At 44.1% G+C, this 19,525-nt stretch overlaps 1 protein-coding gene across 3 annotated transcripts; it reads right to left on the reverse strand.

The window, feature by feature from the left end:
* Positions 1-3,681: 3,681 nt before the first annotated feature.
* LOC110530513 (alanine aminotransferase 2-like) lies at positions 3,682-19,159 on the reverse strand. Of its 3 annotated transcripts, none has more exons than XM_021613665.3 (12): positions 18,875-19,159; positions 18,192-18,383; positions 9,669-9,758; positions 9,329-9,437; positions 8,895-9,028; positions 8,421-8,664; positions 7,952-8,031; positions 7,710-7,846; positions 7,376-7,550; positions 6,805-6,960; positions 4,780-4,892; positions 3,682-4,578 (listed from the first exon to the last, which is right to left on the reverse strand). In XM_021613665.3, exons 2-12 carry the CDS (start codon positions 18,327-18,329, stop codon positions 4,488-4,490), a joined length of 1,467 nt encoding a protein of 488 aa, XP_021469340.3. In that variant the 5' UTR covers positions 18,330-18,383; positions 18,875-19,159; the 3' UTR covers positions 3,682-4,487. The 3 variants fall into 3 exon arrangements, with proteins under 3 accessions (XP_021469340.3, XP_021469339.3, XP_021469338.3); XM_021613664.3 differs by having other exon boundaries at positions 18,851-19,046; XM_021613663.3 differs by lacking the exon at positions 18,875-19,159 and having other exon boundaries at positions 18,192-18,730.
* Between the last annotated feature and the right edge of the window lie 366 nt (positions 19,160-19,525).

Consider the following 19,525-nt stretch of genomic DNA (forward strand, 5'->3'; position numbering starts at 1 on the left):
ACGTTATTACATGTTAATATTCCAAAGTATACATGTAGATAGTATGACAAGTAGGTTATGGTCAGATATAAGGGTCAGACAATTCACTGGGAATCAATCCTTAACTGAATTTGTCATATTTGAACAATAGTACTAGTATGTTGTTGACACCCCATTTATCCACTTGTGAGTTAATACCGTGTAGCTAAGTACCATCCAATATCAGGACATCTGCTGGACACGGAGAAAAGGCTTTCTGGACAGATGGTCCCCCTCAGTCTCTCTCTCTCAAATTATTTGTTTCAAACTTGTTGGCTTGATTGTTTCAATCACTTATTCACCCACTTGAATATCATTCATATCTGAATTATTATCCGAAAGAGGAGTTACCACTATAATGACAAAGAGATAACATTTTTGCTGTCTCTCAGGGAACGAAGATGTAGAACGGTGACTGTGTAAAACAAGCGCACCCAATTAAATTAGTGAGAACTGTGAGGGGCTGTGAGGGGAGATGTAAGGGCTGTGAGGGGAGATGTAAGGGCTGTGAGGGGAGATGTAAGGGCTGTGATAGGAGATTGTAAGGGCTGTGAGAGGAGATGTAAGGGCTGTGAGGTGGGATGTAAGGGCTGTGAGGGGAGATTGTAAGGGCTGTGAGGGGAGATGTGAGGGGAGGTGTAAGGGCTGTGAGGGGAGATGTAAGGGCTGTGAGGGGAGATGTAAGGGCTGTGATAGGAGATTGTAAGGGCTGTGAGAGGAGATGTAAGGGCTGTGAGGTGGGATGTAAGGGCTGTGAGGGGAGATTGTAAGGGCTGTGAGGGGAGATTGTAAGGGCTGTGAGGGGAGATTGTAAGGGCTGTGAGAGGAGATGTAAGGGCTGTGAGGTGGGATGTAAGGGCTGTGAGGTGGGATGTAAGGGCTGTGAGGGGAGATTGTAAGGACTGTGAGGGGAGATTGTAGGGGCTGTGAGGGGAGATGTAAGGGCTGTGAGAGGAGATGTAAGGGCTGTGAGGTGAGATTGTAAGGGCTGTGAGGGGAGATTGTAGGGGCTGTGAGGGGAGATGTAAGGGCTGTGAGAGGAGATGTAAGGGCTGTGAGGTGAGATTGTAAGGGCTGTGAGGGGAGATTGTAAGGGCAGATGTAAGGGCTGAGGGAAGATTGCAAGGGCTGTGAGTGGAGATGTAAGGGCTGTGAGGTGGGATGTAAGGGCTGTGAGGTGGGATGTAAGGGCTGTGAGGGGATATTGTAAGGACTGTGAGGGGAGATTGTAGGGGCTGTGAGGGGAGATGTAAGGGCTGTGAGAGGAGATGTAAGGGATGTGAGGTGAGATTGTAAGGGCTGTGAGGGGAGATTGTAGGGGCTGTGAGGGGAGATGTAAGGGCTGTGAGAGGAGATGTAAGGGATGTGAGGGGAGATTGTAAGGGCTGTGAGAGGAGATGTAAGGGCTGTGAGGTGGGATGTAAGGGTTGTGAGGGGAGATTGTGATGGAAGATTGTAAGGGCTGTGAGGGGAGATTGTAATGGCTGTGAGAGGAGATGTAATGGCTGTGAGGGGAGATTGTAAGGGCAGATGTAAGGGCTGTGAGAAAAGATGTAAGGGCTGTGAGGTGAGATTGTAAGGGCTGTGAGGGGAGATTGTAAGGGCAGATGTAAGGGCTGAGGGAAGATTGCAAGGGCTGTGAGTGGAGATGTAAGGGCTGTGAGGGGTGATGTAAGGGCTGTGAGGGGAGATGTAAAGGCTGTGAGGGGAGATTGTAAGGGCTGTGAGAGGAGATGTAAGGGCTGTGAGGTGGGATGTAAGGGTTGTGAGGGGAGATTGTGATGGGAGATTGTAAGGGCTGTGAGGGGAGATTGTAAGGGCTGTGAGGGGAGATTGTAATGGCTGTGAGAGGAGATGTAAGGGCTGTGAGGGGAGATTGTAAGGGCAGATGTAAGGGCTGTGAGAAAAGATTATAAGGGCTGTGAGGAGATGTAAGGGCTGTGAGGGGAGATTGTAAGGGCAGATGTAAGGGCTGAGGGAAGATTGTAAGGGCTGTGAGGGGAGATTGTAAGGGCTGTGAGGGGAGATTGTAAGGGCTGTGAGAGGAGATGTAAGGGCTGTGAGGTGGGATGTAAGGGCTGTGAGGGGAGACTGTAAGGGCAGATGTAAGGGCTGTGAGGAAAGATCGTAAGGGCTGTGAGGAGATGTAAGGGCTGTGAGGGGAGATTGTAAGGGCTGTGAGGGGAGATTGTAAGGGCAGATGTAAGGGCTGAGGGAAGATTGTAAGGGCTGTGAGGGGAGATTGTAAGGGCTGTGAGGGGAGATGTAAGGACTGTGAGGGGAGATTGTAAGGGCTGTGAGGGGAGATTGTAAGGGCTGTGAGGTGGGATTGTAAAGGATATAGAAATACTAAAAGGTGGTTAATTAAGAAAGGGGCTGTGCTTTGTCATGGATAATGAAGGCTGGCAGCCCCTGTAGAGAGAAGGAGGGAGAAAAATCTTTACAGATTAAAAGCTTGAGTTTTAATGGACTCAACCCAACTCCCTTTCCCACTGTAGGTATGGGGGCTCAGGAGGGCTGTCTGTACGGCTGGAGAGGAGGGGTTGGATGTATGGTTGTAAGGTGGTGCTGGCTGGTGTATTGTACGGTGGTTGTTGTGTACCATGTAATGTAGGTAGTTGTGGAGGAGATGTAAGGGCTGTGAGGGGAGATTGTAAGGGCAGATGTAAGGGCTGTGAGAAAAGATTATAAGGGCTGTGAGGAGATGTAAGGGCTGTGAGGGGAGATTGTAAGGGCAGATGTAAGGGCTGAGGGAAGATTGTAAGGGCTGTGAGGGGAGATTGTAAGGGCTGTGAGGGGAGATTGTAAGGGCTGTGAGAGGAGATGTAAGGGCTGTGAGGTGGGATGTAAGGGCTGTGAGGGGAGACTGTAAGGGCAGATGTAAGGGCTGTGAGGAAAGATCGTAAGGGCTGTGAGGAGATGTAAGGGCTGTGAGGGGAGATTGTAAGGGCTGTGAGGGGAGATTGTAAGGGCAGATGTAAGGGCTGAGGGAAGATTGTAAGGGCTGTGAGAGGAGATGTAAGGACTGTGAGGGGAGATTGTAAGGGCTGTGAGAGGAGATGTAAGGACTGTGAGGGGAGATTGTAAGGGCTGTGAGGGGAGATTGTAAGGGCTGTGAGGGGAGATGTAAGGACTGTGAGGGGAGATTGTAAGGGCTGTGAGGGGAGATTGTAAGGGCTGTGAGGTGGGATTGTAAAGGATATAGAAATACTAAAAGGTGGTTAATTAAGAAAGGGGCTGTGCTTTGTCATGGATAATGAAGGCTGGCAGCCCCTGTAGAGAGAAGGAGGGAGAAAAATCTTTACAGATTAAAAGCTTGAGTTTTAATGGACTCAACCCAACTCCCTTTCCCACTGTAGGTATGGGGGCTCAGGAGGGCTGTCTGTACGGCTGGAGAGGAGGGGTTGGATGTATGGTTGTAAGGTGGTGCTGGCTGGTGTATTGTACGGTGGTTGTTGTGTACCATGTAATGTAGGTAGTTGTGGAACATGATGTGCTTTTATCCTCTAGATCTGACAGACTCCGCAGGGGACAGACAAGTGGACTTACAGCCTCTCCCAAGGGAGTGTGTGTGTGTGTTTATTCAGGAACCTCCTCACTCACTCCCATGATAATTGTCATCCACGGCTGTTGTCTTCATAATTCAGAAAATCCCTGACTGCATTTTTTTTTTTAAATCTCACTTTAATAACCTTGAATTTCATACTCCTGCTATTCAAAATTCTTCTCCCTGCTGTCTTTTCTTTGTCCAGGTTTTTCCATTAGTTTGCTATATAGAATGTACGATGGTGAAAATGTACACACAAAAAAGGGCCAAATTGAAACTATGATTATAAAAGACTATATGATGGAGATTTTCAATACAATAAAATAATCTTTCAATTTAAAATCATTGTGAAAGCTTCTCTAATACACAATTCTTCCCTGTGCCTTTGTCTACAATACTGACAAAATCATTTCTACAGAGTTTGGAAATAATGTACTAGTGCTTTCAGTTTCTTCATTTCATACAGCACTACTGTACCATCATACTGGCCTTGACTTGTAATCATGAAACACACACAAGGACACATACCCTCTTTCCCACACACACGCACGCACACACACAAAAACACAACTGAGATGACAATTAATATACATTTTATCAAGTATGCCAGATTGAACTGAATTTGATATGTCCCAAAATAAAAAACTACAGCTCTTGTCCTGATTTCTAAAAACTACATCTCCCAATATCCCGGGTGTTCATAATCACTACAGTTTTACATGTACAGTCGGAGTCCACCATTTATTGGAATCTTGTAGGCTAAGGGGCTAAAGTGCATGATCAAGGTGACTGGCGACAGAGTCACTAACACAGTAGGCACTTAGTGACAGAAATTCTGTTAGGTTGGCTGGTAGACTGTGCATAGTGTTCAGTGTGCTATTCTCTTCTGATTGGGTGAAAGTTAGGAAGTTAAGGAAGATAGTTAAGAGTACTGCTGAGTGAATTTCTGGTGGAACTCTTTTACTTTAGCCAGTAAGATCTTCAGCTTGTCTGTGGGCGGCAGAATGGTCATCCTGGAACGAGGGAAAGAGGAAGAGAGAGAGAGAAAGGGAACTTTGAACGAAATACAGGGCATTGGAAACTAAAGGCCATATATACTATTTTTCTGTTGCATACATTTCTACCTTGTTAGGTATATCAAAAAGGGAAATTATACCCATCTCAGGATGTGAAAGGCTGTGGTAAAATGTTTGAGCAAACTGGGTTGTCCAGACCTGAAGTGGTAGGTGCCGTCCTTCTGTCCGAAGCCACTTCCTGGGACCAGACAGATGCCAGTCTCCTCCAACAGATTCATACAGTAGAACATGTCTGGAGCCTGGCCAAGCGCCTGGGGGGAGAGAGAGAGAGACAAAGAGGAAAAGAGGTATTACAGTGGGATGGCACATACAGTACTGGTCAAAAGTTTGGACACACCTACTCATTCAAGGGTTTTTCTTTATTTTTACTATTTTCTACATTGTAGAATAATAGTGAAGACATCAACACTATGAAAAAACACATGGAATCATGTAGTAAACAAAAAAGTGTTAAACAATTCAAAATACAGTATATTTTAGATTTGAGATTCTTCAAAGTAGCCACCATTTGCCTTGAAGACAGCTTTGCACACGCTTGGCATTCTCTCAACCAGCTTCATGGAATGCATTTCAATTAACAGGTGTGCTTTGTTAAAAGTTAATTTGTGGAATTTCTTTCCTTCTTAATGGATATGACCCATCAGTTGTGTTGTGACAAGGTAGGGGTGGTATACAGAAGATTTGGTAAAATACCAAGTCCATATTATGGCAAGAACAGCTCAAATAAGCAAAGAGAAACAACGGTCTATCATTACTTTAAGACATGAAGGTCAGTCAATCCGGAACATTTCAAGAACTTTGAAAGTTTCTTCAAGTGCAATCGCAAAAACTATCAAGCGCTATGATGAAACTGGTTCTCATGAGGACCGCCACAGGAAAGGAAGACCCAGAGATACCTCTGCTGCAGAGGATACGTTCATTAGAGTTACCAGCCTCAGAAATTGCAGCTCAAATAAATGCTGCCCAGAGTTCAAGTAACAGACACATCTCAACATCAACTGTTCAGAGGAGACTGCAGGAATCAGGACTTCATAGTCGAATTGCTGCAAAGAAACCACTACTAAAGACACCAATAAGAAGAAGAGACTTGCTTGAGCCAAGAAACACCAGCAATGAACATTAGACCAGTGGAAATCTGTCCTTTGGTCTGACGAGTCCAAATTAGAAATGTTTGGTTCCAACCGTCGTCTCTTTGTGAGACGCAAAGTAGGTGAACGGATGTTCTCCGCATGTGTGGTTCCCACCGTGAAGCATGGAGTAGTGATGGTGTGGGGTGCTTTGCTGGTGACACTGTCTATGATTTATTTAGAATTCACAGCATTCTGCAGTGATACACCATCCCATCTGGTTTGCGCTTAGTGGGGCTATCATTTGTTTTTCAACAGGACAATGACCCAACACACCTCCAGGCTGTTTAAGGGCTATTTGACCAAGGAAAGTGATTGAGTGCTGCATCAGATGACCTGGCCTCCACAATCACCTGGCCTCAACCCAATTAAGATAGTTTGAGATGAGTTGGACTGCAGAGTGAATGAAAAGCAGCCAACAAGTGCTCAGCATATGTGGGAACTCCTTCAAGACGGTTGGAAAAGCATTCCACGTGTAGCTGGTTGAGAGAATGCCAAGAGTGTGCAAAGCTTTCCTAAAGGCAAAGGATGACTACTTTGAAGAATCTAAAATATTACATATATGTTGATTTGTTTAACACTTGTTTGGTTGCTACATGATTCCATATGTGTTATTTCATAGTTTTGATGTCTTCTACAATGTAGAAAATAGTAAAAATAAAGAAAAACCCTTGAATGAGTAGGTAGGGGTGTCCAAACTTTTGACTGGTACTGTACATACTGTATACAGGAAACGCATCTCACAATCAAATATATCAACTTAATTGGTGTATTTATTTCAACAGGTGATGGGACCATAAACTCCATAATTTTCTAATTTCCTGGATTAGTATTTCAGTCCTCAACACCAGAGCTGCTGTGTTGTACATCTACTGAAGAATGGGTTTGTTTCATATGATTGTGTTTTGCAACCATATGAATAATTTGGTAATTGATGTGTATATAATATATATAGTGTAATTGTTGTTTATTCATGTGTATACAGGGCTAGTCCAAAAAAAGGGGGCCCTGGTAAATTATAGTGGTATTAACTGACCTTAGCTTCCTTGATGGATTTCTCTGGTAGGCTGATGTTAGGGAATGAGTACATGGCTCCCTGAACAGGGTTACAGGTGATCCCAGGTACTGTGTTCAGAATCTGCTCTGTCAGTTTAGCCTTCTCTGCCAGGAGACTGAGGGTGGCTGTGCGCTCCTGGACATGGAGAAGAGTGTGTGTGTGTGTGTGTGTGTGTGTGTGTGTGTGTGTGTGTGTGTGTGTGTGTGTGTGTGTGTGTGTGTGTGTGTGTGTGTGTGTGTGTGTGTTTGTGGTGTGTGTGTGTGCGTGTGTGGCACACAAACACAATCCATGTATCAATTGTCTCAAGGCTTAAACATCCTTCTTTAACATGTCTCCTCCCCTTCATCTACACTGATTGAGGTGGATTTAACAAGTGACATCAATAATCCCAGCTTTCAGCTGGATTCACCTGGTCAGTCTATGTCAGGGAAAGAGCCAGTGTTCTTAATGTTTTGTATACTCAGTATATATTGAATGTGTGTCCCTGTCAATGTTGACAGTCTGGTATGTCATTTAAGTCAATGTCTGCTTAATGACCATATATCATTACCTTCATGAAGGTGATGTGGGAAGGTTCTCCAGGCTGGGGAGAGTTGACCACGAGGTCCATCAGAGCCTGACCAGGGACGGGGGGACACAGTCTGACCGACACCAGCTTAGAGAGCTGGGCCTGCACCTCCGCGTCCATATTAATCACCTCCATGTAACCCCCACGGAAACCACACCTAACAGGCAGGAGAAGAGAGAGAGAAATCAGAGACTCAGAAGGCAAGACACAACTGCACCATAGCTACAGGTCTCCCTATTTCTATATTGGTTGAAGTAGTAAGGTCATATAATGGTTGATATTTCAGGTCATGTTAAAGTAATGAGAATGATCTTACTCTCCCATGTAGCACTTGGAGGTGGAGTGGAAGGACGCCAGTTCTACATTGTCAGAGTACTCTGGTCCCAACTCAAAAAGCACCTTCTTAAAGGAATGGAACTGGCAACCCTCCGCATACACATTATCCTGGTACACCTGGAGGAGAGGGACAGAGAGAGAGGGATGTCAGGGGGTAAGAGATGAATGTAGAGGTGAAATTATGTTTATGAGGAGGATGACAAAAAGGTCTGATTGGTTTACCTCATCAGCCATCAGGAAGAGTCGCTCTTTAGCAGCGAATCGGATCACGTCCTCAATACACTGTCTGCTCTGGACCTGACCTATCACAGAGTTGGAGAGGGAAAGGTTCAGAATCATATTAGTAGAACTGGGCATTTTGGTTTCTGTCCAAGTGGGATCTTTGTCCTCTGGCGCCATCTAGTGTCATGACTGGACGGAAAAATGATATTTTGCAAGATAATTAGGAATAACGCAAGAACAGACACAAGAACTGTTTAGAAAGTTGCAAGTTATCTAGAAGGGTGAGTGTAACTGTTTTGGCAGAGCAAAAATACGTACACTTCTAATGTTTGAACACACAAGAGAGACACCCACATCAAAGCACGTCTTCAAGACTCAAATCTCGTTCTCAGTCGCATTTCTTAATGAGGAGAATTGAAACCAAGGCTAAATCAGGAAGTTCAACCCCCAGTTAAGCTTGGCTACTTACCAGTGGGGTTACCAGGGTTGATGATGCAGAGGGCTTTGGGGTTGCAGTGCTTCCTGGCCTCCGCTAGGGAGCTCTCTAGCTCACTAAGGTCCATGCTCCAGCACTTCTCCTCGTTCAGGTAGTAGTTGACCTGTACAGCGCCCAACTCAGCCAGGGCAGCCGAGTACAGAGGGTACTGAGGGATGGAGATCATCACCCCTGTCCTCGATGCACCCTCACCACACACCAATAGTTTCAGCATGGTCTAGGAAAGACAGGGGAGAGGAGAAGGGAGTGAGTTGGTAAGCAAATGGTAGGTAATTCATGCAATCAATCAATCAAGAATAATAGGTGATAAAGTTGCTGGGAGAAAGACCGACTGATAGGTGCACCTCAAGCCTATAATCCTCAAAGCTCTCCTTACGCCTTCCTCTTTATCTGCAGTGAGAATGTTACTTTAAAACACAATTATTTGATTTTGTATTGAGTTCTTACTACGATGCCGTCGCTGGCGCCGGTGGTGAGGTAGACGTTGTCTGGGTCACAGGGTACACCCCCGTCCCGACGCTCGATGTAGCGAGCCACGTCCTGCCGCACACAGTCTATTCCCTGGCTGGCACTGTATGCACCTGAGAGAGAGAGAGAGAACTCAATACACTACAGTGTATGCACCTGAGAGAGAGAGAGAACTCAATACACTACACTGTATGCACCTGAGAGAGAGAGAGAACTAAATACACTACACTGTATGCACCTGAGAGAGAGAGAGAGAACTCAATACACTACAGTGCTCCAGGACCGGAGTTGGAGGTCATTTCATTGTTTATGCGGTCACCAAAAGGCTAACACAGGCCTATTGGCCAAAACATAATTATATTTTAACTTACATCCTTATAATACACATTCCATCCAGTGCATGAACAACATACCTACACTACCGCCTCCACAAGCATGCAGAATGCGTCGTGCTCTGTTTTTGGCATCCTCTGGAAACATGTTTTCATTCAATAGTTCCGGGTAGGAGCAGAGTGCCAAGACCTTGAGGAGGAAGGGAGGACAGAGAGTAAGGTGAGGAACAGGCAGAAGTTGATGCTGAATAATGTACACAAATCTGCATGAAACACCACATGAATCTGCATGAAAAGGTCACAATGTGTTTTTGCCTTAGAACGGTTTCAAATGATAAAGGAGAATGAAAGACATCCTGTAATCAAAAAGAGAACTGAGGTATTAAATAAATGGTTTGGAACTTAGGGAATAAAAGCAGACCTGTCGGAAGAAGGTGATTGGCTGCTGGCCCATGGCATGGGCGTCACCGATGTTGGCCTTGATGACCTCAGTGAAAGGCTTCTTCAGTCCCTTCAGGACACAGAAACAAGACACAAAACGATGAAAAGACTAGGGCAAGGAAGAAAGAGATGGATGAAGGATTTGCTGGATCCCAGGGGTGTGCAGTGCAGAAATGCAGACCAATACGTTACCTTATTCTTTATAAACCTATGAACTCATACTTAACCATTCAGAACTACTTAATCTGAGTGTGTCCCTCTATAACTAAGACATGAGTATGAGGTCACGTCCTCCTAGACTCCAGCCACGGCTCTAATCTCAGATGTCTCCACTACCTCAGGTAAAGCTAAAGGTGCCCATCTACTGTAGTCATGCTATCAGGAGAACAAACAAGAGCTCTGGAAAAGGCTTGGCATTGGCGTCAGCTATATTTCTCTTTCTGTCTCACTCTCTTTCTCCCTCTCTCTTTCTCCCTCCCTCTCACACACTGTCTCGTTATTTCTCTCCCTCCCTCCTCTCCTCTCCCAACCTCTCTCTCTCTCTCTCAAACAATGTTAGTCGATAGCAAATGCACTAAAATAGACAACCCTGAGTAACAGCCAAACAGCTCTTTATAATTTTCTTTACCAAGTGTTTTTACTTATTCAACTCTCAAGCACAAACACAAAATCAGGTATAGTCTTTTGCAAACATCAGGTATAGTCTTTTGCAAACATCAGGTATAGTCTTATGCAAACATCAGGTATAGTCTTATGCAAACATCAGGTATAGTTTTATGTAAACATCAGGTATAGTCTTATGCAAACATTCATTGGTTCAATACATGCTCTCCACTCCCCTTGCCTTTTGTCCTAAAATGTAGGACATTAGCGCTGTACAAAACATAAAACGGGAGTAATACAATCCAATGTTAGCGGTCTCTGTGAAGGTGTAATGTGTAAAGGGAGGCAGGGTTTGCAAATGATAAGATAAGACACACCTACCTACAAATACATACCACATAATGTGCGTCTACGTGTGTTTGGAAGCAGAGTGGAGGGAGTCAAAACAAGACTCACCTTGAGTGTACAAAACATTAGGAACACTGTCCTAATATTGAGTTGCACCACCTTTTGCCCTCATAACAGCCTCAATGTGTCGGGGCATGGACTCTACAAGGTGTCGAAAGCGTTCCACAGGGATGCTGGCCCATGTTGACTCCAATGCTTCCCACAGTTGTGTCAAGTTGGCTGGATGTCCTTTGGGTGGTGGACCACTAAGATACACACAGGAACTGTTGAGCGTGAAAAACCCAGCAGTGTTCACTCAAACTGGAGCACCTCGCACCTACTACCATACCCCGTTTATAGGCACTTAAATCTTTTGTCTTGACTATTCACCCTCTGAATGGTAAACATACATAATCAATGTCTCCATTGTCTAAAGGCTTGAAAATCCTTCTTTAACCTGTCTCCTTACCTTCATCTACACTGATTTAAGTGAATTTAATTAGTGACATCAATAAGGGTTCATAGCTTTCACCTGGATTCACCTGGTCTGTCTATATCACGGAAAGAACAGGTGCTCATAATGTTTTGTACACTCAGTGTATATTAAAGCATAGAAAATGCTATCTGGAAAACAAAAAGAGACACACATTCCCAGGCTGCCTGAAAGCCTTGTGAAGTGTTGCATCAGCTAGACTCCAGCTGTAGAAACATACAGACGTCAAGTAGTAAAGCAGGTGTCAACTGCGACATGGAGAATGGTAAAAACTGAATTTGGGGAGGTTTTTAGGGAGTGTGGTGACATTATGTCCTTATAAGCCAATAGAAACAGGGGGTAGCTGTCTGTACCATTTTCTCTGTCCTTATAGGTCAATAAAATGCCACTACTTAGCTACTTCTCTCAGAATACAGTAACGGAGAACAATATGTCAAGCAGTTGAATGTATCAAACTGGCCTTGATGGATGATGGAACTGAACTGGCCAAGAACACAGACTCCTCAGTCAGTGTCCAGATGTTTGGTATTTGACACCCTATATAACAAGATAGACAGCAGTTGGTGGCCTCAAGTGGAACTCATTCAAACTCAGTGGGAAGCAAAGCAGGCCCGCTGTTGTTCTACCCACCAGAGACTTTATCCAATCTAATTGGGCCAGCTGAACCAGCAATGACCACCAAAGTACACAACAGAAGAAGAAAAACTACTACACTCCAATCGGTCACACGACAGAGGTGTTTCTGCAGTCCAGACCAATCACAAACAACAGGGAGAATGACACCCACGGAATACAAAGGATCTCCCATTCCACTCATGCTGAGAGTAGATAGTAGCCTACATTTCACTGCTAACAGATGTGCAAAAAAAGAAAAAAAGTCGGTCCCCAGCATTCATACTAAGAGTAGAGAGTACATACTGTATGGTTAAAAACATATGTGCAAAAAAACTGGGAACTTTCTAAAATGTCCTAAGAAGCTTCCTAAGAAGGAATTTTATCTCAGCAGGGCTTTTTAAATTGTCACAGATTAAGAACACCTAGCAGACCCCTTGTTGACACATACACTGATTAAGTCCTATGGCTTGTCAGAGTGCTGTCTATTGCATGTTCTTTGTAAGATGATTGAGACTAGCCTACGGTTGATGTTGTCCTCTCTCTAATGCTTAACTCTGTTCTCTAGTGATTTTTGCTCTTTCTGCACGTGTACGTTTATTTGCCTCTCCTTTTCTGTCTCTGACAAGTAGCATTGTAATTGGTCTGGCAAAACAAATTTGAAGTCTGGCCAAAGAAAGTGACGTCATTATGGATTCTAGTTTACTCTTCAAGGCAGGAGATGTAACATGATGCCTTTCATTCATTAAAGAAAGCGACAGCGTGCTGTGCTATTGCACAATCTTCCCGCAGTCTCCACGGTTACCCCTGAGGATGTAGAAGGCATCTCCGTGGGCCTCTAGCCTGGTCCTAGATCTGTTGTGACTAGGAGTTGGTAAGACAGCAAAAACAGATCTGTGAACAAACTAGTGGGCCTTTTGTTCACCGTTCATCAGCCAACCGATGAGCAAGGAACAAAAGCTCTGACTGACATGATTTGGGCTGGATTTGTTGATGTGACGTTGTTTTGCTCACACTGTTTTTTCTCTTTCTGCTTGGCTAAGAGGGGAATGAACTAATGATGACCATTTAAGTCGTCTCAGGTATCAGAACATTTTCCTGAACTTTATCTGCACCTGAAACACTGCAGTTCCTCTGAGCCCTCAAAAAAGGTTTGTATGTTAGTAAGACAACATAGAGACAGGGTGAAAAGAGGATAGAGAGAGAGCAGATTTTGTTGAAAGTGTGTGTTCTTTCCTTACCTAGTTTAGATAAAGGCAAGCAAGTGAATGTAAGCTTTGTGCCCTGTTTTCACATACAAGCCTAACACTCACCAGAGCTCAGTTTAAAAAGCAGGTATTCTTAGTTACAAAAGACTGGTTTGGCCCAGCTATACTTGGAAGAGTCAACAGATAGACTACACCTGATTCAGCACATGGTTTGTGTGTTAGTTGGATATTTGGATGTCCCCATACATAACAAAACACACATTGTTTCTATTTCTAGGTGCTCAGTATGACATAACGATGTAATAACTTATTGGGAAACCCCTGAGGTAGGCTCCTGAATGACCAACCTGCCCCAAAGCCAGGTAGGTTCCTGAATGACCAACCTGCCCCAAAGCCAGGTAGGTTCCTGAATGACCAACCTGCCCCAAAGCCAGGTAGGCTCCTGAATGACCAACCTGCCCCAAAGCCAGGTAGACCGCTGAATGACCAACCTGCCCCAAAGCCAGGTAGACTCCTGAATGACCAACCTGCCCCAAAGCCAGGTAGGCTCCTGGTTGCCTGGGGTGTTTGAGGATGAGTCAGGACAAATAAAAGAGAAAATCCATGAAGATTACGTTTTGCATTTTGGTAAAGCCATAGGGCCGTCTGGCAAAGGTCACCATAGACCATATGGCAGTCTCTCCACCCCCCTAACCAGCTAGAGAATGTGCCTCGCTCTCTCTCAAACACAGAAACACTTCAATCTTTTTCCTAGAAATAGCACTCAGATTGGGCCACTTTGCACACTACACTTTGCACACACAGTAAACTATCTCTGGGTTTCCTTGTCAACCCCTGAAAGCAAGAGGGGATGGGGCAGGTAAGGATTACACTTATGGGGTATTATCGGATCTTTATGGAGCAAGTGAAACCGTATAGCTTCCGTCCCTCTCCTCGCCCCTACCTGGGCACGAATCAGGGACGATGGTGGGGAAAGAATTACATTTTACTAAGGGCCCCCAAAAGGCTGAGGCCGGCTCCGACTGCATGTGTGGTTATGGATGTGGGTACACAGACCCACGAGCAACTAAAGCCCCTCATGATGAGTTCAGATTTTTTTGTGGCCACTACCCCATCAGTGTTTCCCATCTCTGGTCTAGATCATTCACCCATTTCACATAACAAATGTCACAGGACTGCAGGGGGGATATAGGAGTGATGAGTTATTGCTTTTAAAGGAGACAGTGGTATTGGTCTGGGGTAAAGTGAGGATTTGACCTCTGACCTCTGATGATAGATGACATACTGTACGACATTGTGAGGTCAGACGTTTAAATAGAGCTGATGTAAAAACAGACCACAGACTGAACTGAATCTCTCAGTTTTCTGTTTGACTTGTGGACTTTGACCTGAATCTTTCTCAGCTCAGAGAACAACTCTGATACTGTATAACAGAGAACAAACAGTGACAAGGGTGAGAGAGACACAGAGGTAGAGGGCGAGGGCGATGGAGAGAGAGACACAGAGACAGAGGGTGAGGGAGAGACACAGAGACAGAGGGCGAGGGAGAGACACAGAGACAGAGGGTGAAGGAGAGACACAGAGACAGAGGGTGAAGGAGATAGAGACACAGAGGGTGAGGGAGAGAGAGACACAGAGACAGAGGGTGCGGGAGAGACAGAGACAGAGGGTGAAGGTGAAGGAGAGAGAGACACAGAGACAGAGGGTGAAGGAGAGACACAGAGACAGAGGGTGAAGGAGGGAGAGACACAGAGACAGAGGGTGAGGGAGAGAGAGACAAGGAGGGTGAGGGAGAGAGAGACACAGAGACAGAGGGAGAGAGACACAGAGACAGAGGGAGAGAGAGACAAAGGGTGAGGGAGAGAGAGAGACAGAGACAGAGGGTGAGGGAGAGAGAGAGACACAGAGACAGAGGGTGAGAGAGACACAGAGACAGAGGGAGAGAGACAGAGTTTGAGGGAGAGAGAGAGAGAGAGAGGCAAAGGGTGAGGGAGAGAGAGAGACAGAGGGTGAGGGAGATAGAGACACAGAGACAGAGGTGAGGGTCAATCTGCCTGCTTTCAAAATCAACAGATGACCAACAGAAGGCTAAACAAACTTGAAAAAATGTCAACTAACCTTCAAGGTAGTAGACTTTGGCAGGAGGGCGACACACTGGGTGTGTGAGCAAATGCACCCAAAAAGTCTAGATTTTGGTGAACAGTTAGACTGGAGGGCAAAGGGAAGTGCAAGCACATGACGAGAGTTGCTAAAGTCACTGTAAACCAGTTATTGCACAACTACAAGATCAAAATGTGATTTATCCAAGTGAAATGGAAAGAGAAAGGGAAAGGGAGATTTTTACCTGTGAGTAATTATTGAGCTTCCGGTCTCAGTGAAAGAAAAGGTACTCAACAGGAATTCTAATCAAATAAAATTGTATTTATCGCATGTGCTGAATACAACAGGTGTAAACCTTAGCGTGAAATGTGTACTTACAAACTCTTATTTTCTTAAAACTACATTGTTGGTTAAGAAAATATTTACTAAATAAACTAAAGTAAAAAAATTAACACAATAAAATGACAATAACAAGGCTATATACAGGGGGTACTGGTACCGTGTCAATGTGCGGGGGCACTGGTTAGTCGAGGTAATTGAGGTAACATGTACATGTAGGTAGGGGTAAAAGTGACTAGGCAATCAGGATATATAATAAACAGAGTAGCAGCAGCATATGTGAAGTGTGTGAAAGTGTGTCCACAGTATGTGTGAGTGTGTGTGAATCCAGCCACCCAAGTCGTAGACTGTTCTCTCTGTTACCACACGGCAAGCGGTACCGGAGTGCCAAGTTGACAGTTAAATTACATTTCCTGAAATTCTGTACATTTTGACATTGCTTATAACATAAGCAATGTCAAACATAACATGCTCATATGCTATCTGGGGGCCCCCTGACCTCCAGTGGGCACCCAACCAATATATATATATATAGTAACTAACTTTATGTCCTGAATACAAAGCGCAACCTAAAACACAAGGCCAAGTATACACTGGAGTGGCTTACCAAGATGACATTGAATGTTCCTGAGTGACCTAGTTACAGTTTTGACATAAATCGGCTTGGAAATCTATGGCAAGACTTGAAAATGGCTGTCTAGCAATGAACAATAACCAACTTGACAGAGCTAGAAGAATTTTCAAAATAAGAATGTGCAAATATTGTACAATCCAGGTGTGCAAAGCTCTAAGAGACTGTAATCGCTGCCAAAGGTGATTCTAACATGTATTGACTCAGGGGGGTTAATACTTATGTAATGAAGATATATTTGTGTTTTATTTTTCATAATTTCTTTGCAAATGTTAGAATTGTTCTTCCACTTTCAAATTACAGTGTATTTTGTGTAGATCATTGACAAAAAAATGACAATGAAATCCATTTTAATCTCACATTTTAACACAACACAATATGGAAAAATTCTAGGGGTGTGAATACTTTCTGAAGAACTGTATATATTGTGGAAATTTCACCTATGGATCAGATGTTGTCATAACAGATCTGTGGCAAAGCGGTGATGGCAAACGAACTTGGTACAGGGATATACAGTATCAGTCAAAAGTTTGGACACACCTACTCATTCAAGGGTTTTTCTTTATTTGTACTATTTTTTACATTGTAGAATAATAGTGAGTGAAGACATCAAAACTATGAAATAACAATATCATGTAGTAACCAAAAAAAGTGTAAAACAAATCTAAATATATTTTATATTTGAGATTCTTCTAAGTAGCCACCATTTGCCTTGATGACAGCTTTGCACACTCTTGGCATTCTTTCAACCAGCTATATGAGGAAGGCTTTTCCAACAGTCTTGAAGGAGTTCCCACATATGCTGAGCACTTGTTGGCTGCTTTTTCTTCACTCTGCAGTCCAACTCATCCCAAACCATCACAATTGGGTTGAGATCAGGTGATTGTGGAGGCCAGGTCATCTGATACAGAACCATCACTCTCCTTATTGGTCAAATAGCCCTTACCGTGGCGGAGATCTTTGTGGGCTATACTCGGCCTTGTCTCAGGATGGTAAGTTGGTGGTTGAAGATATCCTTCTAGTGGTGTGGGGGCTGTGCTTTGGCAAAGTGGGTGGGGTCTCTTCTTATTATTGGTGTCCTTTAGTAGTGTTTTTTTGCAGCAATTCAACCATGAAAGCCTGATTCACGCAGTCTCCTCTGAAGACTTGATGTTGAGATGTGTCTGTTACTTAAACTTTGTGAAGGATTTATTTGGGCTGCAATTTCTGGGGTGCAGTTAACTCTAATGACTTTATCCTCTACAGCAGAGGTAACTCTGGTCTTCCTTTCCTGTGGCTGTCCTCATGAGAGCCAGTTTCATCATAGCACTTGATGGTTATCTGACTGCACTTGAAGAAACTTTCAAAGTTATAGAAATGTTCTAAATTGACTGAGATTCATGTCTTAAAGTAAGGATGGACTGTTGTTTCCCATTGCTTATTTGAGCTGTTCTTTCCATAATATGGACTTGGTCTTTTACCAAATAGGGCTATCTTCTGTATGCCACCCCTACCTTGTCACAAAACAAGTGATTGGCTCAAACACATTAAAAAGGAAAGAAATTCCACAAACTAACACTTTTTTTATTACTACATGATTCCATATGTGTTATTTCATAGTTTTGATGTCTTCACTATTATTCTACAATGTAGACAATCGTAAAAATAAAGAAAAACCATGGAATAATTAGGTGTGTCCAAACTTTTGACAGGTACTGTACATAATTTGTACATGCAAATCTGATTGGAATCAGCGTTTGATTATTTAAATAATCAGTCTCAATTTAACTTCAGAGTTGCTTTTTTCTTTCTTATGGCATTTACAGGGACATCTTTAGCCAGTGACAGGCCACCAAAATCGTCTCGTCACATATATTACGCAAGTTTAACAAGCGTGTCACTCTGCTACAGTTGCAATTTCAGAAAAGCAGAGCCAGTGAGGCCACAGGAGAGTAGTGTCCAGTTAGGTTAAAAGTCAGACTGGTGCAGTGAGTCTAGGTGAAATACTGACAATGCATGGGACAGTGTCAGAGATTGCTTTCCCACTTTGAAAACTGCAATATATTTCGAACTGAGAGAAACTAATCATTTGCGTGTAGGGTAGTCTAAATCACAATACGATTTAATTAATAACGTTTATTTTAAGCATACCTCTCTCAGCTCTTTCTCGATCTGCATGGCGCGCTGTACAATGGGTCCGCGCACCGCATACTCGACGTTCTTCACCCTGGGGTTCATGGTGTCGATGGTCAACACCTTGTCCCGGGAGAACACTCCATTCTCGGTCATTTTCTCTTGGGCAAGTCCACGCCGCCGTTCGCTGACTCCTAAAGGTGCTATACTCTGGGGGGAAAAAGGTGACAGCTGAGAGGGAATCAGCATTGAGCGGACCCCAGAGACGAGGTACCCCGCGGGGTATTGCGCCCCGCCGCCGAAAAACCATACATTTCCTCCGTTCAAAACGCTCACGCTTCTGGATGGTAACATTTGTCCTAGGCGAGAAGCAGACATGTTACAATATTCTATCTCTTTAGCTGTGAAGTGCTGCGACCCCTCTACGCTCAATGAATGCACACACACAGACAACTGTTTGTGCAGTTGGCTTAAAAAAATGTTTTAAAAAGTCAACCAGGGCTTTGAACCTTACAATTACGATAGAATGAGGTGAGTTTTTTTTATTCAGGGGAAGTGATAGAAGATCTGTTTCCCCAACTCGTTATTCACAGATTGGTGCACTCTTTTCTCTTCTGCACACCGCACACATTGTAACATTACTCCCCCATACACCCCTTTTGTGAGTTGAATCCAACCTGCATCCCCATTTGCCTACGCACGGATAAATTGTCAGTCAGGATCGGATCTCCGGTTACCGAGACGACAGACACAATCGATAAGCCAATGCGAGGAGACCGGGCGCAGCTTCAAACTTGCTCCCTTTCCATGGAATTCCCTCTCTGTCGTTTGTTAACACACACCCGGCAGCGCACTCTAGACTACTGGGAGGAGACTGCTGACCAGGCCATTCTGCAGACATTTTGCGCAACTCCTCCTAATTGAACTCAAGCCGTTCTCCCACTGCTTGTAGCGCAGCATATTTACACGAAATGTGCACTGTGCTCAACTGGTTTGCTCAACTGGTGAAGTTTTAAGGGCCCTCCACACTAGGCTAGTTACGTTTTAGTGTGAATGACTGAGGTAGATGTTGCTTTATTTATAGCTGATAGTTCTTTAACATAAATGCTCAATTCAAATGATACAGCATTCCTAAATAACCTTTCATATAGACTACTTTCAGTAGGCCTTACCCCCAGTGCAATTTTCCTAATTACATCATTGGGTTGATGAGCATGGTGACAGTGGATAGGAGATCTCCATTGCAACAGTGTGGACAGATTTGTCTCAAAGAACCGGATCAACTATTGACTTACAAAGTTTCAAGTATCAAAGTGGTCTGATAAGGGACATCATTTAGTCAAAGTGATTTA

This window comes from Oncorhynchus mykiss, chromosome 8, assembly GCF_057628025.1.
Source record: "Oncorhynchus mykiss isolate SJ-2025 chromosome 8, ASM5762802v1, whole genome shotgun sequence".
NCBI lineage: Eukaryota > Metazoa > Chordata > Actinopteri > Salmoniformes > Salmonidae > Oncorhynchus > Oncorhynchus mykiss.

Coding starts and splice junctions, on each gene's coding strand:
- LOC110530513 (XM_021613663.3), bottom strand. CDS start 18,551: ATGTCTGCTTCTCGCCTAGGACAAATGTTACCATCCAGAAGCGTGAGC. Junction 9,438..9,668: donor CAATCACCTTCTTCCGACAG/GTCTGCTTTTAT, acceptor TTCCTCCTCAAG/GTCTTGGCACTCTGCTCCTA. Junction 9,029..9,328: donor TTGTGGAGGCGGTAGTGTAG/GTATGTTGTTCA, acceptor TCTCTCTCTCAG/GTGCATACAGTGCCAGCCAG.